The sequence below is a fragment of the Curcuma longa genome, chromosome 21, assembly GCF_044706935.1.
Source record: "Curcuma longa cultivar G26 ecotype Majalengka, Jawa Barat chromosome 21, ITB_CL_G26_1.1, whole genome shotgun sequence".
Lineage (NCBI taxonomy): Eukaryota > Viridiplantae > Streptophyta > Magnoliopsida > Zingiberales > Zingiberaceae > Curcuma > Curcuma longa.
In genome coordinates, this window is record NC_133881.1 from 2,775,433 (window position 1) to 2,801,783 (window position 26,351).

Genomic DNA, 26,351 nt, shown 5'->3' on the forward strand with positions numbered 1-26,351 from the left:
ATTAGACCTTTCTCTGTCTAGCCTCCAACTAGGACTTTCCTTGCCTAACCTCCAACTAAAATTTTCCCTATCTAGCCTTCAACTAGGATTTCTCCTTACATAGTCTAACCGACTAGGACTTCTCGCTAGTCTTCTAGTCAAATTGACCTAACTAGACTTCACTCACATCTAAATATTAGGTCATATTTGGATCAACCCTTGATCAAACTGATCAGACCTAGATATATTGTCAAACATTGAAACTTTAAGGACAGACTAGTGCTCCTTGCACCGACATTATAACCTTAAGGTTATATATCATCCAATTGCTAATTATTATTTACTAATAATACTTCTTTAAATCATCAAGTATTCTTGAATGACATTGATCGAGTAAAGAAACCCAAGTACCTTAATTAGGTCAATGAACATCCAAAATGAAAAAATGCAATGCAAGAAGAGCTAGATGCTCTTATAAAAAAATAAGACATGAGAAATTACAACTTACTAGAGGGTAGGAAGGTAGTAGAGTGTAAATGGATCTACAAAGTCAAGCATGAAACGATGATTCAACAGATCGTTTTAAAGCTAGACTAGTGGTCAAAGGATATACTCAAATTTACGGTGTTGATTATACAAAAATATTAGCTCCCATGACTAAGATGAACATTGTAAGGGTCCTTTTACCGACCAATGTACCAAATGGATATAAAAAAAAATTCAAGGGAAGATGAAAGAAGAAGTATATATGTAATTACCTCAAGGGCTTTGTCCAAGAAAGGAAGGAAAGATTTGTCATCTAAGAAAAAGTGAAAAACTAGCTATGGGTTGAAACAATCTCCTCAAGTTTGTTATGCAAAATCTATTATTATTTGACTAGTCGATCAACCATTGCTTAGTTGTAAAATCAACTCTTATTTAGCTAGTTTATCCATCATTAATTGGCTACCAACTCAACTATTAATCGATTGATTTATTTATCATTATTTAATTATAATACAATTATTATCTGATTGATTGACAATAGCTAATGAACCATCTCACCTCTAATTATAAGATGAGGGTCTCATCCCTCTTTGAAACAATCAAGAAATTATCTTTTCCTTTTCTTGTAAAAACCTTGCAAAGTTCTATTTCTCTACTTTTCTTATTCTCAAGCAAGATGGACAATTTTCCAAAAATTTTATTTTATTTTTATAATACTCTCCTTGTAACATATGTTGTGAATAAATGAATTTTTTAAGAACGATATTTTATCTTGTGCATTTCTGAAGAATCTGAATTCCAAAAAAATTCTACTGAATTTTCTAGAAAAGGGACATGTAGAAAACATGGCCAAAATATTTTATTTACCTCTTAATTTTGATTTATTTTTTCTCTTGGTTCTCACATGTATTCGTGGGCCCCGCGACAATGACCACGGAGAAACAAAGGTACAAAATTTAATTAATTGCTTTACTTTAAAGAAGAAAGCAAAAGCAATCAATATAAAAATTTATTTAGCCGACAGAGAAGTTGAATAATTAATGGTAAATAGTCAATTAGTTTCGGTTGCAGTCTCTTCCATCCATTGACCAGATATAATAAAGACGCAATAAACTAATTTTAAAACGTTAAATAAAAACAATAAAATTAAAAAAAATAAAAGACTTCATATCCTGAGAATTGCATGTTTTGAAAGAAGATATATCTAATATAATTTTGTAATGACAAGTTGTATATATATATTTTCTTCTACTATGTTCCTTCTCCGTGAAAGAAAATGGAAAAAAGAATAATAATAAAAGAAGGATTTAGTAGTAAAAATGAATTATTTTTAAATTTATTTTCCTAAAATCACCATCGCTATTGCTATCATTTTCATTAGAGGGCCACGTTGTGATTGTGATAGCGCTGTTACGTGAAACACGTGAATTATTTTTGAATATTTATATAGAGTTTAAATAATTCCTATATATGGTTAAAAATCAAAAGGACGCTCTGCCTAATAGTCAAATGAACGCCTGTTTTTATAAAAATTATGAAATGAGCCTCCACATATATTTTATTTTAAGAATATTTTTATTTTCAATAATATTATCACATCTATGAATTACAATTAATTACTATATATATATATATATAACAGTTAACTATTATAATATAGTATTTTACTTCCTGTATTATTATAGCATCTACGACTAGCTACTTTCACATATAATAATTAAGATAATATTATTGTAATATATTATAATAGTTACTTAAGTAATTGATATAGCTATTTTAAAGTAATTTTAATAAATATAAATAATTTCAATCATATTAATAAAGAGTATTTTAATATAATTATATTAAAATTTAAGATTTAAAGTTCAAGATTTTAAAATTTAAGATATAAAATAACTATGTATAACTACGTTACAACTATTTTAAATAACCGTTACAACTATTTTAAAATAATTTTAATTAATTTAAAGTGATTGTATTGAAGTTTAAATAATTTTGATCAAATTGATAGAAAATATTTTAATGTAATAATATTTTATATATAATAATTTTGATTAAAATAAAATAGTAGATTTTTACATTATAATAGGTTACATTCTTTTTGATGATTTAGGTAATTTAGAGTGCCGTTTTGATTTTACCCTTATATATTTCAATTAAAAGATAATAAATTAAGGATCACTTTGAATTGAAATTAATTTATAATTTTAGACATAATGTCTTAATTTTTACGGTATTGTGCAATTAATGAAGACAGTTTAAATGAGGGAGAGAAATAATTATTTAATTTTAACTTTCGAGTTGTGTGTGTTACGTTTTTTGGGCCTTTTAGCAAATTTTCATCATCCTTTAAATTACAAATAAAGTTCGAAATATATTTGAATTTGCACTCATATATAGTAAGTCATTATATTTGTTAAACAAGCAGTAGCACGTGCCATTACTTCACCATTTAGGATTTAAGTACTTAGCTTGAACATGCACGATGATGCTTTAATCAACTCAATTAATTAGCTGTTCTAAGCTTTATTCTCCTCTTTTCGCCATGTTCCACGCATCAAATTAGCACGGACATTTTAATTAAATAGAGTCCTATTGTTTAATATATTTTTTAAATGTTAGTAATGGTGTCCTTTTTACTTGTTCACGTTCCTCCTCTCCCAAACCCTCCTCAGGTTAAGATTATGACCAACTATTAGCGGACCAAACTCTAATGGCATGCGAGAGAATGAAGGTCAGGGTTGGTTAGCTTTGTTGACGCGGTCATTTCGACGTCCAAGTCAGAAACGAACGTGGCAAGGAAAAACTTGTAGAAATGTGAAAGAGAGAAATTAAAGAAATTAGCGTAACGGAAAAGAGTTGTCTCCGCGAGCGAGCAAAAAAAATCATACCTCTTACTTTCCCTCATTGGCTGTTATATATAGTCGTCGAAAAAGAATTTCCATGTGGATATCTTCGGAGAAATTGTTAGGGAATAGAGGTGCGACAACCTTTGTGTCGCGCCTCTTTGAAGTCGCGCCTCTGAAGATGCCCTTGTAAATGAGTTTGAAGGATAATTATTGAGGGAATCTCCACGTCGACTGCCATGTACTCATCCACTATCTATTTGTGGGGAAGTTAGAAGATCAAGGGGTGATATCTGTTGAAAAGAATCTACACATGGATAACCTCTGCTTGATCACCCAGAATTGAAGTTGAGTACTAATTTGACTGAGCATTTCTCAAGCCTAGATAGGTTTGTCCTTGAAATTTCAAGAGCGTTAAATATTCAAAGAATAGATCCAAATGATTTTTTCGAATTCGAGAGCGATGTATCTGCTTGCAAAGTCAGGCATTCGGAGATGTGAGCCCTATTTAGTTTTCGGGGATGTTGGACCCCTTTGGTGCTTAGAGATGCTAGCCCCTTTCAATGTTTGAGGATACTTGGCCCTTTTAGTATTCGAGGATGTTGTTCCATTTGGTACTCATGAATACTGATATATTTAATATTCGGGGATGTTGTCATACCTAGTGTTCAGAGATGTTGATGCTCGGGAATAAGGACGGATCTAGGAAAAGAAGGTGGGCTGGGCTTTGGGTGTGGAAGGGATGGACTAAGTAAAAAAATTTTTACAAAAAGAACCAATGTGTAATAATCTAATAGTGAAAACTTTTACAAAAAGAATCAATGTGTAATAATCTAATAGTGAAAACTTTTTTACACTAGATAAAAAAATCTTTGGAGTGGGTTAGAGCCTAGGATAGCTCTTGAAAAGATCTGTCCTTGTTCGGGAATTTCATTTTACTTCGGGAGATGCCATTTTATCTTCTACAATTCGAGAAATTGTAGTTGGTCACGATAGGGATAGTCGACTTTATCGAGATTTGAATCCTTGAAATCGTAATCAATTTAGTTTTGCCCGGAGTTACCTGATTGGTTGAGAAGCAAGATCAACCATTAAAAAAATAACCCTCGTATCATCAGTTAGTTTCTTGAAAAACCATGCAATTAATAGGTTAATGAATGATCAATAGTTTAGAATGATGTCAGATTAATTAAACAGGATTAGTTTGTCATAATTACACCAACCGCCCAGTCTGTTCCGGTAAAAATACAAATTCAACCTTGGAGTTTACTGTTAAATTTTAACTTGCCCCTTGAACTTTGAAATATCTCCTTTAAGATTAATTTATCTCTTTTTAAGTTCATAACAAAATTAATTAGGATATATTGAAGGTTTAAAGATAAATACACCATATTTTAATATTAGCTGTATTTATTATCTTTATGATTTAAAATAAAAAATGTTTTTTTTATTTCATTTGGAAAAAAAAAAATATTGTCGAAGTCCGCTTCACCGACGTATTAAGGGGTAATGATAATAATTACTAATTATTATCATCACACGTAACCTTTAATTACGACTTTAATCATTTCACAGCGATAAACCCAATCGGAAACTTGTACGGCAACGATCCATCACATCACCGCTTGTCCCGCACGGCAATCCAGCGAATGGACGGTCTCGATCGTCTGGCTGGCCGTCGCAGGCTCCTCCGACGAGCCGGGGCGCACTCGGGTACAGTTCGTTCCGTGTCGCAGAAGCTTCCGCGGAGTACGGGCACCCGAGTCTCGTACCTGTCATTGATTGGACGTTGCGAAAGGGGCCCGATGTCCCACATGGATGGGGGAGACGGGTTCGCCCGGAAGTGGGGAAGCCGTACGCGCAGTATATCACGGCCGTCAGATTTCAGATCGGGTTTTTTTTCCTCGTAGCACGCATCTCGAATCCTGACGCGCATTCTTTGCTTCCCCTCATCGGATTCCTCACGCTTCTTTTACCCGCTTTGGCCGTACGCTTGGATCTTGACCGTACACGTCGTAGAGTGGGGATCGGTCGCCGTCCATATTGAAAGAAACATTTGTGTTTTTCGCACAAGTTTTTTAAAATTTTGTTGCAATTTTTTTTATAGATTTTAGATAGTAGCGGAGGAGAAGGGCCTTCACTTCCATGCCCGTGTCGTTTTCCTCTCTCTCTCTCTCTCTCTCTCTCGTCTTCCGTCCTCCGCTCTGCTCGTCTCGCTTCTTTCATCCTCCACCTCGCTGAAATCCTCGGCCAATCAGATCCAATGGAGGCCGTCGCCCGCTGAAGCCCCGACGGAGATATCGATTACGGTTGCGTTGCTTCTTCTCCTGATCGCCTTGATCTAACGACGGAATAGGAGTAGGAGAGTCGTCGTTGTGATGGTCGCGACGCCGGACGAGGTGGGATGGGCATAGCTCCTCGATAAAAGGCTATAGTATCTTTACGATCTCTAGAGGACCGTCGCTGACCTGGAAGCATGTAAAGTTTTCCCCTTTACTGTTTAAATTCGTGATTTAAAGCCGGCGGGGGGTGGGGGCTGGGGGGGGGGGGGGGAGGGGGGTGTTCGATCCTATCCCTTTGGGGATTTAGACGTTCCGTTGTGGTCAGTCAATCGGATGCTTGTTTCTATTCGGATTGGCTTCTCTTTGAAGATGACGTGCTTGTGTTTTCTCGTTCATTATCTTTTGCCCCGATCGTGAAATAAGTTGATTTGGTGCCTTGAGTGAATTTTTAAACATCGATTCTTGGTCTCTAATTTTATTTTGGTTCACCGATGAGTAAGTTCTCGTTTTTTTTAACCACCAGACCAAGGTTTGATTTGGATGAGTATTTTTGTTTGCTTTGTTCTATATTCTGGTATACCATGCATTGTTTTTTCTAGATCATTGCAGATCCAAATTTTTGTAAACTTACCGTGAGGGGCAGGTGGTTATGTTCTCTGTCTCATCTAGTGCTGTGATTCTGCCTTTGGGGGCGGAAGATGATGTGGTATTTTGTTTCCTTTTTCTACGGCACCAGTCATAAGCAGTTATTTCATTTAAGAAGAAGAGTCAGGTCATGAACATCTTAGGATGAATTCTTTAAGAGTCTTGCTTTCATATCATCCTTTGCCCCTATTTAAACGATGTTTTCAGCTTTTCATGTTTGATACATACTGATATTTGTCTTTCTCCTTCTTTTTTCGTTTTTAATTATATTTGAAATGTAAAATTTTGCTACGGCCTCCTTGTTCAGGAGTAATAAAATTAATTGCATTTGGTTGAATCACCATGTTTGGTCTTAACTAGCAAGGACTGACGACCGAGACTGTAGTTCTCGGTGCTAGTATTGAGGCAAAAAGTGTTTCTTCATATAGATTAAGCTCGATAAAGATGATAAATTATATATGCTAATCTATTTGAGTTCATAATCAATCAATTTTTCCCTCAAAAAAGTTATTGTATTTGATTAAACAGGTTTGTAAGGCATTCACCATAATATCATTAATCTGTGAGTTTGAATGGTGTGCTGAAAATGTGGCAGGAAAGGTTTTAAGGTCTGAAGAAAGCGTAGAAGTTCACAGGTGGTCAGAAAATAGTCTATTTTGTTTATTTTAATCTACTTAGTTGTAAAGTTTTCATTCTTTGATGCTTTTATCTCTTACATCACTAGCCTGTTCTTTTTGTTTGTTCAGATTTCTAATGATTTCTAATGTTTTGCAGTAGATATGAGGGTGGAATCTGGGACATGCAATGTTTGCTCTGCTCCTTGCTCTTCCTGTATGCATCGGATGGCAGTAGCAGGGGAGCCAAATGTTGATTGTGGATCCTCTGATAATAAATATGTCAGGAAAGAAATAGATAGTTTTTCTTTCATTGACATCAAGCTTAGACCACATGATGATTTGCAGACTGCAGCTAGTGAAACAAGCAACTTGTTGAGCGGAAGTTCAAGCAATGATTCATATTCTGAAAATGCAGAAAGTAAAGCAACAATAAGGAATCCTTCAACATATGATGCTTCTGAAGATGTTGACATGCTCCCAGAGGTTTCAACTGTTGAAGAGGACAAATTTCTTCCTAAAGATATTTCTGTCGAGGGTCATGAAATGCCATACAATTATACAGGGGCTGCAATTCTGCATAGTGAATTGGATGGAGAGTATTGTATCTCAAGATGCCACAGAAATAGTGATTCATCCATGTCTGGAACTAGAGATGGCAATGATGTAGGTTTAGATCATAGCTTGGAGCAAGCTAAGAGAGATGCTCCTTGTAGATCATCGCAAACCTTTAAGTTTAACTCCAAGGAAACTAAAATGGCGATTCAAGTTGAAGACACTCGTGAATCTCAAGGTTGTGGTGTGGAAGGAGATCGAGTTAGCAGAAGGATGCCGAGCACTTACCACAGAGAATTTCTTCACAATAAAAAGCTTAGTCCACTAAATGTAGGCTTTTCTAGTTTGTCTGACAGCACACCGAAGAATAGTCCAGTAAAGTTAAATTCAACTTCCCCTTGTCAAAGTGATCATATATCCAGTCATAGTGCTGATGGCTGTAATGACTTGGAAGCAAATCAACCGTCACAATTTCAGGGAGCATCTCATGAGTGCATACTAGTTAAGGAAGGATCACCTTGCCATAGTTTGCTTTCTGCTAGTGGCGATCATGGACAAAAGATCCACTCATTTCCTGACATTGGAGCTGGTAAAGAAACAAACATCAGAATTAGCTCACTTTCGGGAGAGTTGAAGAATGTGGACCCATGCTTGGAATCTGCTACTGGCGTTGGTAGATGTGAGTCCAGTCTCCAAGAGCCTGGAATGCAGCATCAGTTAGTTCTTCCTGGTCAAACTTCTGAATCAGATAACATATTGTTTGATGTAAGTTTTATATTATTGAATTTCTTCTTAAATTATTTGCATGCACTTTTCTTCGTTGAAGTTTTTAATTAATTACTGTAATAAAGCCTAGATGTTTATTGATGGGCTGATTGTAGACAATCTTAAGGTGCGTAGGTCATTAATTTTGTTTAAAATAGAAGTATCAAGTATCCATAAAGGTGATCTGAAATGGTTCCTAGAAGGGTTTTGTCATTAGGGGTTGAAGTGAATTTTGTTTGGACAACCACTATACATTTCTTTTGCTACTAGCACATTCTATATGTGGTTAGTCAATGAAAACTAAGTGTGCAAGTGGATGAAAAAGATAGTAGGGTGAGATTGCTTGGTTCTAATTATAAAACATTTGGTACCTGAGTTAAAAAAATCATGAAAGTTAATCTTGGTAAAGTATTAGTAGGAAAACTGTTCCTATGAAAGATAAACCAAGCATTCTTCAAAATCCATGGTTAGCATTCTAAAAGAACATGAATAAAGGTTAAATTAATAATTTCCAAGATTAAATTTGAGGCCTCATTTATTAACATTTATTCAATCTTTCATCAGAAAGCTACAAGTCAACACTTACATTAGAATTTTAGCCACTCTATGGGGGATTTTAATCCTTCATATCCCTGTAGCCATGATGGCCAAAAAAGATCTTGGATGAATTTCCTATCACATTCTTTTGCTTGGGAAAGAAAATTCCTGTAGTAAGTGAGGCCAGAAGGATGTTACGTCCGTCAAGTGGCCAATTACTTTCATAGTACTAATCAGAAGATATATCAATTTTCAAAATTTAAATGTGTCATAGAAATGGGTTGTGGCCTTGTATGATTTTTTCCTTAGCTTTATTTCCTCTCGAACATTTGCCATTTGTATGTAGCATTCATTTTAATTTTTCAGAAATTTCTGACAAATAAATTTATGTTGCAACATGAATCTTGAGAACTAATTGATAACAAGTTCTCGAATGTAGCTATAGAATATAGTGACTATAACAGAACCGTCGTAGCTTCTGTGTTATGAAGTGACTTCAGCTTACTGTAAAAAAGGAAGTAATTGTAGGCTTGTATATCCTGGAATCCCCTTAGTTTCATACTTTCATGATTTGTTAACAGTTATGCAAAAATTACTATATCAGATATAACAACTAATGATAAAGCAGAACAGTTTGACCCTTCCAAAATCTTGTTTTGACTAGAGCCTTGGAAACTAGAGAGAAACATCCAGAGGACAAAGTTCATTTAACAATTTGTAGAAAATCTTTGTAAGCCTTTGTCCTTTGACACATATACTTTAAGTTTAGATCATGTTACCATCTTCACATCTACAGGCATTTTTTTCTTAATTTTTTTTTCTGCTTGTTCAATTATGATCCTTCATAGTCTGACAGGTGTGGAGTTTTGTTGATCGTTTATTCATTGTAGAAGTTTTCTCCTTATCTATCATCCTAGCTAGCTACCTACACAATGATTGTGAGGTTGAGCCTTGTAGCAACTGTAATGTTTCTCCATAAATTATCTTTTACTCCAACCTGAGTTTGAGACACTAAAACAACCACTTCACCTTACAAGGGCCCCCCCCCCCCCCCCCCCCCTCCCTCGACCAAGAGCCTCGTGCACTAGCTTCACCTTTTATGTTACCAAACCACTATGCCACATAAGTGGATGCTCGTTATAAAAATAGTAAATACATTTGATCATTTGGTGTTTGCTCCTTGATATTTCCTATGCTTGATGTTCGGAGCTCCTATGTTGTATGCATTGTTGAGGATCGGTTTGGCAAACTGCAATATTAGAGAGGGGTTGAATAGTGCCTTGACTTGCAAATTATAATTATACTTTTCTCTTGTGTGCTCTCGTAAGACCAAACAAAGTTGTTAAACATAGCAGAAATAATAATAGAATAAAACAATACCAACAATGATAATCACATGGTTATTTTGGGTCCTCCACAACCTAATAACTCATAATGTGAGTCACTCTTAAAAAATCCCACTAGTCTATTCTCCTACTAGAGGTCGAGAAATTGCATACAAAAATCTTTATTTACTTATAGAAATATCACCAATAGAATTGGAAAAGTTGTAAGAGCTTGAAGAGATCAATAAAAAGAAAGAGCAGACCAGTGTAATTGTGGAAGAATTATAATCTTTTCATTGTTGGATGAGCTCCCTTTGCCTGTCTATTAATAGCCTTCAAATTGATCTTGGATAAGTTTCACATAATGTTCTATTTAATTCTAGTCAACTCAAATCCTCATCAAGAGATTAAAATGTTGATCACCGAAGCCTTATCTACTAGCTATTGTTTCCAGACTAAAATTCATTCTAGTCGACTTAATATTTGTCAATCAACTCAAGTGGATAAGATCCACTCGGCAACCTAATTTTCAAATTCAAATATTTGATCAAATGTCTTAAACCTTTTCAATGAATTCCTTTCAATTGACTCAATTTGAAATATAACTTTTGTGTTTTCAAGCAGAACATCTGAGTCAACTAGGTTGTTCATTCAATTGAATTTTAGCTTCAGTCGATTGAATTTGCTCGTCAAGGTTTCAATCGTCGATAACAACAAGAAACACATTTCTTGGTCTAGTTCACGCCAACTCAATATTCTTGGTCCTATGGTCCCTTGGATGTCTCATAACATCCTTTGTTGATGTATATAGGAGCTTTGAGCCATCTAGGCAAATCAACAACTATGACTTAACCTCGTTGAGGCACAACACTTCGTGTGCATCTTACTAAATCCCTAAAAAATTTATGCTCTCATCAGTAACATAGGCAAACCTAATTTAAACAGCTTGCCAAACACATGAAAAAGATTTTGGTCAAACATGACCATTTAGGGCATGAATTTACATTCCCCCTCTTTTTTCATTTTGCTTTTTAACTTGTGAAGCCAAACTAGTCTCCTAATCTCAGTCAAAGGCGAACTTTAACTTAAGTCTTCTAACTCATCTTCTACAAAAAGGTGGAATCCGCCACTCCAGCGGCCCCACACGGTCGGCCCCACGACCATCTGTGAGGAAGTAAATCAAGAAACTGCAGTTGGTCACAAGTCTTCTAACTCATCTTCTGCAAAAAAGGTGGAATCCGCCACCTTAGCGGTCCCACACGGTCGGCCCTACGACCATCTGTGAGGAGGTAAATCGAAAAACTGCAGTTAGTCACGACGCAGGAGGGTATTGCCTGGCTTCGCCAGGATTCGAACCCTTGCCCTCTTCTGCAACTCTGCTGCATCGTAACCAACTCAGCTATGCCTCGGAGGCACAAGTCTTCTAACTCATGAACTTAGATCAAGTAGATCTACTTTTCTTCATCAATTTTGTTTCTTCCTTTATGCTCTTAGCTATATTTTACAACAATAATGCCAGAAGCCTAAAACTAATAGTGTACCTTGTGAAAACTTATTTTAGTTACTATTTCTATACTGTCTGTGGATTCCAGCTAATTCAAATGTTAGGGACCTTGTAGGTGTTCACCATGATCACCTCATGGGGATACCTCTTCTTTTCTCCTAAAAAAATATCTGCACCATTAACTAAGTGGTATCCCATGAAGAGCTGCATAGCAAATCCTATGGACGAGTTTTATCCTTTCATGGGTTACTTCATTTTTTTCTCAAGAAGAAGAAGAAGAAGAAGAAGAATACCAGTTGAATGCCAAAAACATCATTGGTGAAAGGGCTTGGTCAATTAAATTTTGTTTGTACGAGTTTAAATTATTTTGATTAACATTTGAAACATGTCACCAATCTTGCATACAATCGAGTTTAATGGGTTACACAATAGATTAAGTTAATGTTATTGAGTGCATTCTTGATATAACCAAAAATCATTTTCTCATATACCCTTCACTACCTAATTTTTGATGGACCTTTGCAATTAGAGTGCAGTGGTAGTTCTTTGATTTGGTGAGCAGTAATCATTTAGCACTATTCTGTTTGGAATAGTAGATTGATTTGGTGGGTAGCTTTGACAAAGTTGATTTGCATATCAATTTCCTTTAAGATTGTTCGTTATTATAGTTAAGTTACCATGTCCTTGTACCATTTTTGCACTGGATGGGTGCTTATGGCCATTTGATGTGTTCATGTTAAGTTGTAGAATATCATTTCTATAAAAATGTGTGATCTGCTATGTGTATCACAAACAGAAAGATTCCAAGGTTGAATTCTATGACAACTGGCTTTTATGGCTGAAATCTAGTTTTATTTTTGTGGTCTTAGCAGAGATCAAACTACTATCTGTTCTATGGCAACATAACTAGCAAGTTCTATAACATATTTAGTTTGGGTCAGATTCTTATTGGAGTTACCATGTTCTTATATCGTTTATGCACAGGATGGATGCTTATGCCCATCTATAGTGTTTGTGTTAAGTTGTAGAATATCACTGGTAAAAGATATGCAGTCTGCTATTTTTTTTATCTCACTGAAAAAATCCAAGGTTGAATACTATGACAACAGAACCAGTTGTCATCGCTGAAATGTAGTTTCATTGCTGTGGTCTTAGCAGAGATCCAACTGCTATCTGTTCTATGGCAACACAACTAGTAAGTTTTACATCATCTTTAGCTTGGGTCAAATTTTAGTCTCTATTGCAGGGTTGTTCAAGTACCAAACAAGGTCCTAGCTTCCAAGTGTATTATATGGCTTGGGTTGTGTGATTTTCATTATTAGGAATCTGCAATAGTTGGCGCTATTACCAATACAGCTTCTTATTGTCTGTGGTTTTTAATTGTCTTTTTTCTCCTCTTGTGCTGTTTTCCTATCTGTTTTGTGTGTTTAGGCATGGTCTAAATTACTGGTTGAATGCATGGTACAGAGAAACATCAGTTGCTGTACCTTGCAATTTATTGATGAAAGGAATAATATTTGAAATATTGTAAATATTTTGCCCTTGTGTGTCACCATTACTTGTCCTTATTAGATAACTGATATATTGTGAATACGTCATGTAGGTAAAGGTATGTGACATATGTGGAGATGCTGGTCGGGAGGAGCTTCTTGCTACATGTAGTAGATGCATTGATGGTGCAGAACATACGTAAGGAATTCTCATTGTTAATGACATTTTTTGCTTGTTAAGCCTTCAATCTGGACCTTTTTCAACTAATTGAATTCTTTAATGTTAATTAGTTACTGCATGCGAATTATGCTGACTAAAGTTCCTGAGGGAGATTGGCTATGTGAAGAGTGTCAGCTAAAGGAGGAGGAAGTTGAAGCAAAAGATCTGAAGAGAGCTGAGATAGTTTGTGGAGCATCAAATGCACAATCCTTGAACAAGAAAATTCAAAATCTTGGGAGCTATGCAAATACTGAAAACTCTCCAAGGTTTTACACGCAGTCAACTGATACAGAAGCATGCAAATCTAGTAAAAGAGCATGCACACCCATTAACGAAATGCAGATTCCAACTCCAAGAAAGAGGCTCATGCACCAAATTGACGTTGCTCCACCAACTAGAAAGAAGATTACTGAACCAACGGATGAACACTTAAAACTGGCCAGTCCTAGGATAGCTGCAGTCTTCTCACCGGAAAATCCAATTAAAAACTTTAATGTGGCAGAAGTAAAGCGGACTGGCATGGCTTCATCTCTTGGCCACCAGTCTGCAAATAATTCGCGAAATTTATCTCGTTCACCGACAGTTAATTCTCGTGAAAATTCATTTAAAAGCTTGCATATTACTGAATTAAAGCGAGCCAGCAGTGCTTCATTTTCTGAAGGTTTGGCTACGAACAGATCCCCGACCCTCACTCGTTCGCATACATTAGATTCTAAATCTGTTCAAAGAGAACATTATTCTTCAAGAGGTAAGTTTTCATGGTTCAAATTAACTTATTGTGTCAGCTTCTCTATTAGTTGATTAAGCACAACTGACATCTTATAATCTGGACAGTGGCTCTTTCAAGGCAAGTTTCTTTAAAGAAGAATGTTGAACAAAAAGTAAATAAAGTGTCTGAAGATGTCCCTCAAAAGCTAACTAGAGAGTCTACCTCAGGAAACACAAAGATGACACTAGTGAAAACATTCAACAAATCTGCATCATTCAAGAGTGTGAGCTCAGACCATCATGATGATGAATCAGCAACCAAATCTCAGTCACTTAAATCACCTCAAGCTGAGAATCCCAAAGGGTCCAAACAAGTGAAAGAAAGAATTGTTCCGGAGAGAGCAAATTCCACTGTTGTGGTTGTTGATTCAGTTGTACCTTCTTCAATCAAAAGAAAGTATATTCCAAAGATGGATTTGAAGATTGCACCACACAGCAGAGATTCAATTAATAAGTGTGAGACAGCAAGCCTTGGCATTAGCAAAGGATTTGCTAAAGAAAATAGATTAGGTAAAAAATCTTCTATTAGAGAACCTTATTTAATGAGCATATGTTTTCATTACCTGAGAGGTTTTTTTTTTCCATTTAACATGATACTAACTTATAATGCTGGTTTTCTAGTGCATAAAGAACTGAAGAAGCAGCTATCATTTAAAAGTAAAAGCTCTGTCAGTGTTGATACTGGAAATAAAAACACTGTTGAATCTCAGAAAATTGAAGATATTCATGTAAATTCCGTATCAGCCAGTATATTTTCAAAGGATGCTGGTGGAGTTGCAACAAGCAGTGAGTCACTTTCTGCAGATTCCCACCAGGTTTCATTGAATGAAAAAAACAAAGATAGTTCTAGCAAGTCAAGACTTGCCACGTCAGGAGTTTCTCATGAATCAGATCATGCCAAACTAAGAGAAGCAAACCATTTTGCAGATTCTTGCCAAAAGGCAAGGCTTCCTATGTCTTCTGCGAAGCCATCTGTTGATGTTAGTTCAAAAGATGGGACAAACAAAAGGAATAAGTGGAGAGATGCACTCAAAGCTACAATGCGTAGAACAGTTGATATCTCTGAGTCTAGATTGTGTAGCACAACCAATGCTATTGTGTCTAACCAAATTGGATCTCAGAAGCCTCCTGCTGATGTGAGTTTGGAAGATGGGACAAGAAAGAGGATTAAGTTGATGGATGCACTCAAAACTGCAACTCATAGCTCAAAGAATATTAGAAAAGTTGATAAATGTGACTTTAAATTTTTGGGCAACAATGCAGTTTGTGAAGGATCTTTCAGATGCTCTTTGCCAAGTATATCTCAGAAAAATCTTCCCATAGAAGAAGCACATATAGAAAAAAGGATATTGGGTAATAATGATACTGTCAATAGCAGAACAAACAGCATAGACAATCAAGGCAAACACTTGATGGAATCGTCATGTCTTCATGGAGTAGGGGACCTGAATGCCAACCTTGCTTCTTTAGATGAAACAAATGAGAATAACTTGACTCAAATTTTGCCAAATGACTTGTCTCTACAGACAACTACTGTTAGATCTCTTGCCATGCCAGAGCATGATTTTATATGGCGGTATGATATTTAATTCTCAGTTTCTCAAATTAGATTTGTGTTGAGCTTATATTTATTTTCCTTGGATGCTTTGGTGTTATAGCATAAGGATTAATGATTCATTAGTGTTGTGTTGATTTTCTTATAGGGGTGGCTTTGAGATAATAAGAATCGGAAGACTTCCTGAAGTTGTTGACGGAATTCAGGCTCATTTGTCAAATTTTGCATCACCCAAAGTGCATGAAGTATCATGCCAATTTCCTAGCAAAATTCAGTTGGAAGAAGTTCCTGGGGTTAGCTTGTGGCCATCACAGTTTCAGGAGACTGGTCCTGAAGAAAATAACATTGCGCTATACTTCTTTGCTAAAGATTCTGAGAGGTTAGAATGGTTGAAACACTTTACCTACATTTGGATATACTATGTTTTTAAAAGCTAATTTGTTCTTGTTATTTTTGCAGTTATGAGAAATCTTACCTGAAGCTATTAGAGACTGCATTGAAAAGTGATCTAGCCTTCAAAGGGAGCATCAATGAATTAGAGATTCTTATTTTTCCTTCAAGTATTCTACCTGAAAGTTCACAGCGTAAGAAAATACTCCTATTTTGATTTTTTTTGCTTAGGTATTTGTTTGGCAAATGTGATATTTTATCTACATTTGTAAGGGATGTTAAGAATTGATTGCACATTCTACTGATCAAGTCATTTTCTCTGTGTAATCTCTAAACAATGTTTATTTAGAAATATAGCTTTGAGTGAGCTTCTTGCTCTCTCGAAATCCTTGTTCTGAAAAAAGAGTTAATTGCACAAATGATCCCTAAATCATCACATAGATTGCAATAGGATATAAACATTATTTATTCATTTTATTTTGTTTTAACGTGTCAATAAACTTTCAAAAAATATATAATGCCATTTGTCAGATTTATTTAGCAGTTAATAACGGGTAGCTTATGTGGCAGCCAAGCATCCATTGTCATAGTGGCCATCAATATTATATCTGCCATGAGATCACGTTAGCATCCTTCATTATTATATTGATGTAGCAATGTGACTGTTGATGTGGCAAATGAACTGACATGGATGCTAGTTTGCCACCACAGGTCGATGACTTTTTTACTTTGTAAATTTAACAGGTTGACTTGAATAAAATCGTTTTGATAGTTTTTTTTATCAGATTGAAACAAAGATAGTTTGGCAACCTATTTGACGTCTGACGAATGTTTAGGGACCATTTATATAATAAGTCGATAATTTATGAATTGTTTCTCAACTATTGGTCCTTTTGTGCTTTTTAGGTTGGAACACATTGTTTTTCCTTTGGGGGGTCTTCAGAGTAAGGGAACTGGATTCTTCAAAACCTCACACTGGTTTGCATCATAATCCTTGTGAATCAGAGATGCCTAGTAAAGCCCATGTTCAAGATATATCTTCTCATGCATGTGAAGTATCCACCTTGCTGAAAAATGATTCTCACCAGAACCTAGAACTCAATAGTACTGATGAATCCTGCGCTGATAAAAAAGTAGAGTTTGATTCTGTTGTGGACTTTCATGGTACTTCATCCGCTAACCTTGATAATGATAACCACGAGACCAAAGATTTGTCCATTAAAACTTCATTATGCAAGGCAGCTGCTGAGACAGAGAGCAAGGAACTGCCAGATCAATTCCCATGCTACAGAAGTGAACTGGTAGGCTTACTTTTCTTCCCGCATAAGGGACCTTTTACTCTTCTATTTTTGCCATTAAGATATTTTTATACACAATGACTACTTAGATGTGATAGTTATTGGCAATTTGCGATGACTTTGATCCATTATCTGCTGAGTGAATTGTCATTTGTGATGGTCATCCAGTTTCTTTAATAAATCCATTTTTTTAAAAAATTCTAGAAGCAGCATAGCTCATAGACATGCTAGGCATTAGTCATATATCTATACTATAACCTTACAATTGGGGAATCCGTTTCCTGGATTCATGTTGTCAGCAACATCATTTTTTTTCGACTTCTTACTGTTGAGAATGTCTCTTGTCAAGCTGTAGACATGCGTACATGTGGAAATGCCTTTCTCAATAGTGATTACACCATTATCAAGCAATGAATGCGCAAACCATATGGTTAATTCTATCACATGTTTTCTGAGATGAAAAGGTTGTATTTATTAGTTGATTGAGAAGCATAAAATCAAGGAAACGTAGGCCAGATTTCTAATAACTGGCCTATATTTGGTACGCTACTTGCTTGGTCCAACCTATATAATTACACCTGAATGGTGCAAATTTTACATATTGGTTCATAGACACTAGTTCAACCAGTGTACCTTTTGGGTATGGATAGTGACTCTCATCAACCAATACTAGACACTAATCGACAGACAACATATATACTTGCAGCATCTATTTGCATCGTGTGATCGTTGACCTCATGTTATTAACCTTTTAATTGCATTTTTAAAGATGAAATTACAAATTAGATTTTTCCCATCTGCTTGCAGGGACACACTAATAATGAGGTCCATGATGGAAAAATTACTCACATTCATGCAACTAGTGAACAACAAAAGCTTACTAGAATTTTATCTGGAAATTCAGTTCCTTCTGTTTTCGGACAAGGTGATTTTTCTTTACCAATTATTTGATGGGGGTACTCTGTGTTATTCCAGCACCACTGTTCGAAGTTTTAGTTATTCATTTATTTTCATGAAAAGCAGATGGCAATGCGAGTCGAGAGATGATGGAGGAGAAGAGCTCGGTGAAAATTGAACCTCTGCCAGAGGAAAAAGTAAAAGGAGTTGATTGCCTGAACTGGGACTCAAAGCCTAACTTGAAACGTATCCACCCTTGGTCAGAAAGACTATATGGTGAAAGATTAGAGAGTATCAAAGCTAATGAATGGCAGGATGAAAGAGATGCCCCTATGGAAGAGGAACCAAAACACAAGCGAATAAAATATGACGAGGAAAGCCATACTTCTGCCGGTTATAAAGAAGATCAAAACATGGGATACAGATTGCCATCTAAGGTGCAACCATCTCTAACGAGCTACCTCGAAGAAAAGCAGAATGGCAGCAGTGTCAACTACAGCCATGCAATGACTGAGAGATCACACTGTATTGAAAGGTGCTTCTTTCCCGTAGACTTCTGCCCAGATAAGAGAGAGTTGATGGAGAACTTCAGATGCTTCCTTCCTCCAGTTGGTGAAGATACACGACAGTCAAATTCTCCTGATCTTGAATTAGCTTTGGGTGGCAAGAAGCCCTCTCCCAAGCAGGAAACATTTCAGCCCTTTTATCCATTGGTTTACGATCGCAGATTCGACAAACTGTCTGATTCTACTGCGGCCAACCAGGACGACGACGATATATCAGAATCCCTCTCCTTGTCTCTTGCCTTTCCCGGCATGGAGAGAAAGAGAACAGGGACACCTGTTAAGAGACAAGATCCACCGGGTGTAAGCACTTCGCTGATTCTCTTTGGTGGCTTCAGTGACACTTAAAAGAGAGGAGAGTCCATCCCACCATCCATGGATGCTTTGTACATTATAGCCTAAAGATATTTCAGATCAAAGCGTAGGTTACCTTCCAAAACTTAAGCTATGTGTTCATAACCACCCACAAAATACTTGTCTCGACTTTCTTTTGAGTTTTTCTTGATCTTTTTTAGTTGTCGGTTTCAACTTTCAAGAGTGAAGTCCACGGCTCTTTGTATATATAAGAGATAGAAGGCAGCAGTGAATCCAGTGATGCTCTACTTTTGTGTATATAATAACATACTACTGTGACTTTATTTTGTCGATGCGTCATGCATATCAATATGCACCTTTCATAGAGATCTATCATTGAAATGGAGTGGGCACATTTCTTTCTAAAATGAAGTGAACAAAAAAAATTCTTTTCAAAGTTCATAATCCGATTTTTTTTCCCCACTCAATTGCCAGTAACAAACAAACATTAACAATTTTGCTGATTTCTTCTCACTTTGTAGTTAGTTTGTACAGTGTTCATGTGTGTTTCCTTGAGTGATCTCATAACGGAAGCGTCCAATTTCCTCCCTTGAACCTTCCCACAGAGAAGGATCGGTTCAAGGAAACAGAGCTCATAGTGCGCTGCTCACGCGCCACTTCCATCGACATTGACCGCTTCATGACTCGGAGCTCGTCGCCTCCGACGAATATCGCCGCCTCGTCGCCGTGGGCGTCGACCGGTTCTCCCTGCTGCGGGGCGTCGGACACGGCGTTGGCTCGGCAGAGAGGACAGTTGCCGCGCGCCTTTAGCCACGCGTCGATACAGCGGAGGTGGAAGGCGTGGCCGCACACGGGGAGCAACCGGAGGCGCTCCGCCTCGCGGAACTCGCCCAGGCACACCAAGCAATCGGCGGCGCCGACGGTACCGTCGCCGCTGGGGCTATAGACCCGGACCGGAATTTTGGCGATCGAGGCTTCCTCGAGTCCGTCCGACGACGAAAAATCCCATCTTTCTTCCCGCCAGCGATCGTCGTACTCGTAGAGCTCGTGGTCCGAGCGCCACCACGGGGAGTGGAAGGTGCCGCAGTACTTGGTGACGATGGTGTAGTAGCTGACGAGCAGAAACGCGCCGACGAGGACCGCGACGACCGCGACGACGAGCGGGGTGAAAGTCCGGCCGCCACCGCCGTCGGAACCTTCTAAAGGAGGAGGAGGAGGAGCTTCCTTGTTTGGCTCATAGGCGACCCAACTGGGACTTCCTCTGACGCCGTCGCTCGCCATTGTCGTCGCCGCTAAGACCAAGAACAAAGCAGCTCCCTCGACGGCGAATTTGCAGGCCAATCGATGAGTCGTTGGCATCAAATTTCACCTCCTTTTATATATTTCTCAGGAAAAATTGATGACAAAACCTCAAAAAAGAATATCATTTGGTTGCTGAAACCAACCAAATTTGCCTTCTTGCGAAGAACAGAGAGGAACTCAATTGCCAAACGGGGAAAGGGAGAAGGAGGCCGTCTTCTTTGCTTTTCGATACGCTCTTTCTTACTATTTTATAATCACTCCATGAGGGCCGGCTTTAGGCATAGGCTATTAAGGTCTATGCCTAGGGCCCCAATAATAAAATTAGGACCCAATTTTTTTAATATATATTAATTATTATATATATATATATATATATAATATTTTGAGAGAATATAAAATTATTAAAATATCTTTTTTAAATTTTGTAGAGATTTGACATGATTATTGGATTTCATAAAGATTTTGACATAATTCTAATATATTTAATATTTTTTAAACTTCAAAACTCTAATTTATTAGTTTCTTTATATTCTTCCTCTTCCTTCCTTACTAATCCAATAACCTATTTTGCCTAATTTCAAACAGTTTACTCGTTTGATAGTTTATTTTCTCTTCTTAAGACATTTCCGAGGTCATCATAAGGGGTGCAAGGAGAGGAACGATCAAAAGTAAAATCCTTTATTATAGATTTTTCGATGATCTTAAAATCTAAAAGTATTGTCTTCCTCATTTTCCTATCAAATCTTCTTTTTTATGCTTTTATTAATTTCTTATTTTTTTATCAATGATTTCTATTATAAACTTGTAAATCTTAACAGTTCACATTAGAAAAAAAAATTTTTATGCTTTTGTTAAATTTTATATAAAAAATTTATTTTTAAAATTAATATTTGTTTTATTTTTTAAAAAAATTAAATCTATTGTCGATCTCAAGTCCGAATAAAAAAAGATAATTTTTTTTTTAAAAAAAATAATAATAATTTAAAAAAAATTTCGCCTAGGGCCTCCAAGAAGCTTGAGCCGCCCCCGAGTCTCCATCTTCATTTTGTTTCTTTCCTTTTCGGTAATTAAAAGAATTATTAAAAAATCGGAACGAATGATAGAAACAGAGGCCACGAAATCACAAATATTTGTGATTATAAAATATTTTTAATAAATAGAAATCTTCCGACAATATTTTTAAAATCATAAATAGAAATTTAAAATTAAGATTTTTTAAAAAAAATAAATAAATCTTTTTTATTTTCATATTTCAAATAATTTGCCAAGAAAGAGACCTTCTTGATCACTCGCAAACATGGATTAAATTTTAAATTGAAATGCAAGCGACCCCATTTAATAGCAGTCCAAGTATATATGAATATAAATAATAATACAGCGGCAAAAAACATGAAAAAAAAATAAATTATTATCCGCAGGTCTTTTATACACCAAGCAAACTTTTTCCAAGCAATTCAATTAATGTACATGAATAATAATAAATAATATATATATATATATATATATATGCACACCATTAATTAGATATGAGAAGTGGTTACTGGTTAGTGGTTGGAGTGCCGTGACATTGCAAAAGAACCCATTTTTCTGGTATTTAAAATTATTTCATTTCATGTTTCCTAGTGAAAATATAGATTTAGGGTTAATTATCCTTGCAAACTCCAATCTTAATTAAGCCAATTAGTGAAGATTATTTATTAACAGTAATATGTGATGCAAAAACCTCTCGGTTTGGACTAAATCGGAAAACATTGAGTTCATCATGAGTTTGATAATGTTCTTTAATTTCATAAAAAAAAATTAAATGATATTTGAATTCTTTGGATGATTTGATAGAATGAGGAAGATATATAATATTTATTATACAATTGTAAACAAGATTTGATGGATACGCTCATTAATAGACAAACATGTTTATCTTGTGTGTGAAGGCAGACTAGCTAATGAATTGATTGGATTGTTTTATTATTGCAAAAATAATTAATTGTTTCTTTGATTTGTATAAATAATTCTACAAATAAAATATAGGAATAAAATGGTCAATTTTTCTTAAATATTCTGGTCGGAAATGAATATTAAAAAAAACATAATTTTGAGGCACTTATTTGGACCCAAAGGTGTGATTGGAGTGCAATTGCGGATGAGGATAATGTTAATTTTTTCAATTAAGATTTTATCATTTTTTAAAAAATGAATAACTATGTGATGATAAAATATGGTACTTAAAGTTGAGATTATAATAATTAAGCTTATCCGACCTTATTAAATAATGTTCATGCATTCACCACAATCAATGTTCATCTAAATAGTAATCGATATGTTTCTCAATAAAATTTTAATGAAATGATGTGGATAATTTACTGAGTCAATTTTTTAAAGAATTTATAATAATTCTTCATTGCATGGGACCTTGATACTCTATCACAATATTAAATTGAAAATTTATTATGCATTTATTATTCTAAATTGCTTAAAATCATTAATTGTAATTGTAAGAAAGTCATACATAAATTTTTTCTAGGCTCAATAAATTTATTATCAATTAATTAGGAAAATGACATGAAATGTATTTGACTTTTAATTCCAGTATCAATTTTATAATTATTATTAATTCATTTTCAAGTTTTACTAACTAAGATAGTTAATTAACAATGAATAGTTACTATTATAACAATGTTCTTTATAACTGCTATTATAAAAAATATATATTTTTCATATTTTATTAAAATAAAGTGCCTTTTTAATAATAAAAATAAAGATGAACTTTAGAAATAACTATAATTTTTAAAATAAAATGAAACGAACGTAATATAAAATATGCAGGCAAATCAAAACCTTGGTCTTTTAGTCCCACATCGCATCGTTTAATTAGAGGCAGCCCTTTATATTAAGGTTTGTGGCTGCCTCTTCCGCCGAGCTGAGTTGCGCAAGCTTGTAACCCAAGCGGGGGCTTTGAGTGGTCGGAATGAATTGTTTGGATTTAACGGTGTGGATTGGCTGTGCGATTGCTGGCCTGCCCATTCCAAGTTGATGGTGGACCAGAAGAATTGGGCGAAGGCCTGATTCGACCGGTTCTTGTAGAGAAGGGCACTGGACCAGGCTGGTTTCACAGAGCAGTCATTACCCATCCTCCTTCAACGGTGGAAGGATAACAGGCCAGTGTACAGTTGGCCCAAAATATCCCTTAACATCCAAACCAATTCAGATCGATCATTTTTTATATTTACTTTTTTTTTTTTTTTTGTCGATTTGAACAGATGGTTAACTCCTCTGTAGATTCGTATGAATTTTTTACAATCTCCTATCGATCGATCCCCTACTAAACAGTCAAGCGTTGTCTGTCGACTAAACTCAAGGCTCAATTCAAGGGCCATCAATTAAGATTACAAAGAACCTCTGCAAAGCAAAAGTGACGCCCTAAAGCAAATAAAAGTTTCCAACACTTCCTCAAGCTTTTAGCACATCCAAAGAAGAATCTCTAACAAAAAGATTTTATTACAAGGAAAAATAATAGTAATTTAATTACGAGAATATAATGTGGAAAGAAGTCTACTTTGCACCTTGCACTTTATCATCTTTTATATAAAAAAAAAATGTATATGCCTCCATAAAATATAACAAGAGTTTAATTAACATGCACAATGAGTCGTAGTAGATTTGTGAGGAATAATTAACTTGCACTATCTTTTATGTTGAATTGATTACGACATAACAGAGTTACTGAAATGTGCAAGAGTCGAATCTCGATAAAGTCGAGATAATACTCTCCTCTGTCATGGTCAACTACGGCTTCTCGATTTATCTTCTCACAGATGATCATGGAGTTGACCGTGTAGGGTCGTTGGGTGGTAGATTCCACTTTTTGTTAAAGTGAGGAAATAAATGAATTATTTCACAATTTGCAAAAAAAAAAAAAGAGGAAAAATAATATTAGAAAGTGTTTTATACATATCTTCTCTCTTAAAATAAATGACAAACATGCTATATAATAGTGTGTGAAGGCAGACTAATGAATTAATTGGATTGATTTAATTGCTAATTTAGACCAAAAGAGATGTGATTGGATCGAGTGCAATTTTGGACGAGGATAGTGGTTATAATAATCAATCTTCTTTTTTGTTTTTTTAAAAGTGACTATGTGGTTTTAAAATATGCTAAAAAGGTTGAGATTATAACTACAAAAGGTTGTAATTGATCTTATGTAGGTAGATAATGCTCATACACATTTAGTGAGATGCATAATCAATTTTCATATAAATAATAATTAATATATTTCTCAATAAAAACTTTAGTGATATAATACCATGGCTTGTTCATATTATATTGTAGAATATTTATTAAGGACTCAATAATTTTCTCTTTATTGCATAGAGACTACAATACTCTTTCATTATATTAGATTGAAAGATTATTTTGCATCTATTATTTAGAATTGCTTCCATCCATTAGCATCTAGTGTTATTTATTTATTTATTTTAATTTTTTTACTTCCTTTAATTTAAATATTAAATTTTAAATTCTAAAAAAATTAATACTATGTGCTCATAGATAAGTGTGCATGATAATATTTTATTATATATATAGTGAAACATTATCCTGCACACTCATCAGTAAACACTTATTAGTGTTAATTTTTTTTTTAATTTAGGATTTAGTGTTTAATATTTAGGATTTAGATTTAGTGTTTGGGCCAAAGGAAGTGAAATTTAAAAAGAAAAAAATAACACTAGATGCTCATAGGTTGCTCATGGATGAATATATAGGGTAATAAATATCTCTTTATATATATAGTGAACCTTACAACTTCATTCATAGCAATTCGTGAACATCTAATATTATTTTTTTAAAAATAAATTTATTATTTAGGATTTAATGTTTAGGTTATAGGAAGTGAAAATTAAAAAAAAATAATACTAGATGCTCACAAATTGTTCACAGATGAGTATGCAAGATTAAAGAAAGTAAAATTTAAAAAAAAATAATATTAAATACTCAAGGACTACTCACGGATAGATGTACAGACAAAATTATATATATTACACTCCTTTATTTTTTTTATACAAAGTGTATTTAACTTTTTAATTTGGCATCAAATTTATAATTATTATTAATTCATTTCCAAGTTTTACCAATTAATATAGTTTAATTGACAATGAATAGTTACCATAACAATCTAATTCATAGACTACTATATTTGTATTGGTTATGATCATAGTTATTTTTGAAAATAAAAATATGAAAGGCATCCTTTTGATATTTTCTTAAATAAGATGCATTTTCAATAATATAACAGAAGGTAACTTTTAGAAATAACTATATTTTTTATAGGATATTATGCAGCTCTCTCTCAAATCAAAGTTTTGGTCTTTTAGTCCCACATCTCGTAGTTTAAACAGCAATCGCCTGGTTACATTGACATTTGTGGGCGTATCGATCGCCGAGCTGTGTTGCGTCAGCTTGTAACCTAAGCGGGGGCTGTGAGTGATCGGAATGAATTGGTTGGATTTAAAGGCGTGGACTAGCTGTGCGATTACTGGCCTGCCCATTCCAAGTTGTTGATGGCGGGCTGGAAGAATGGGGCGAATGTTCGACTCTTCCGGTCATTACGGACGAGGTAATTGGGCCAGCCTGGTTTCACAGAGCAGTCATTTACCCATCCTCCTTCAACACTGGAAGGATAACAGGCCGTGCACTAGGCCCACAAATAGCCTCTTAAATCCAACCCAACTCAAACTAATCATTTTTTATTTTAACATGTTTTTTGAGAGAAAAATCAGATATAAATAAAAAAGTAAAGAATAGAGAAAATGTTATTTATCAAATTTTATCCTTAAAAATTCCAATTAATTGAAAATCCAATGTATTAGGACCAATACATACAAATAAGATGATAAACTCTGAAATAACTTCTTTTTTTATTATTAAATTTGATCTTTCAATTGAGTTTTTTTTGTTAGGATTGGAAATTAAATTTGATAACTAAATTCAAGGGCCATCAATTAAGATTACAAAGAA

General features: G+C 35.0%; 2 protein-coding genes across 8 annotated transcripts; one reads left to right on the forward strand and one right to left on the reverse strand.

The window, feature by feature from the left end:
* The first annotated feature begins 5,479 nt into the window (after window positions 1-5,479).
* Window positions 5,480-19,285, forward strand: LOC141814371 (protein PARALOG OF AIPP2-like). 7 transcript variants are annotated; one of them, XM_074702319.1, is made up of 12 exons: window positions 5,480-5,789; window positions 6,767-6,873; window positions 7,013-8,172; window positions 13,142-13,227; window positions 13,320-13,996; window positions 14,083-14,526; window positions 14,638-15,592; window positions 15,720-15,950; window positions 16,031-16,155; window positions 16,868-17,262; window positions 18,067-18,184; window positions 18,283-19,285. In XM_074702319.1, exons 3-12 carry the CDS (start codon window positions 7,018-7,020, stop codon window positions 19,065-19,067), a joined length of 4,971 nt encoding a protein of 1,656 aa, XP_074558420.1. In that variant the 5' UTR covers window positions 5,480-5,789; window positions 6,767-6,873; window positions 7,013-7,017; the 3' UTR covers window positions 19,068-19,285. The 7 variants fall into 7 exon arrangements, with proteins under 7 accessions (XP_074558420.1, XP_074558421.1, XP_074558422.1 ...); XM_074702320.1 differs by having other exon boundaries at window positions 7,016-8,172; XM_074702321.1 differs by having other exon boundaries at window positions 5,480-5,710.
* An 84-nt stretch (window positions 19,286-19,369) lies between these two features.
* Window positions 19,370-20,539, reverse strand: LOC141814373 (E3 ubiquitin-protein ligase Os04g0590900-like). The gene has a single exon (XM_074702325.1). The coding sequence runs from the start codon at window positions 20,391-20,393 to the stop codon at window positions 19,596-19,598; it is 798 nt and encodes a 265-aa protein (XP_074558426.1). The 5' UTR covers window positions 20,394-20,539; the 3' UTR covers window positions 19,370-19,595.
* Between the last annotated feature and the right edge of the window lie 5,812 nt (window positions 20,540-26,351).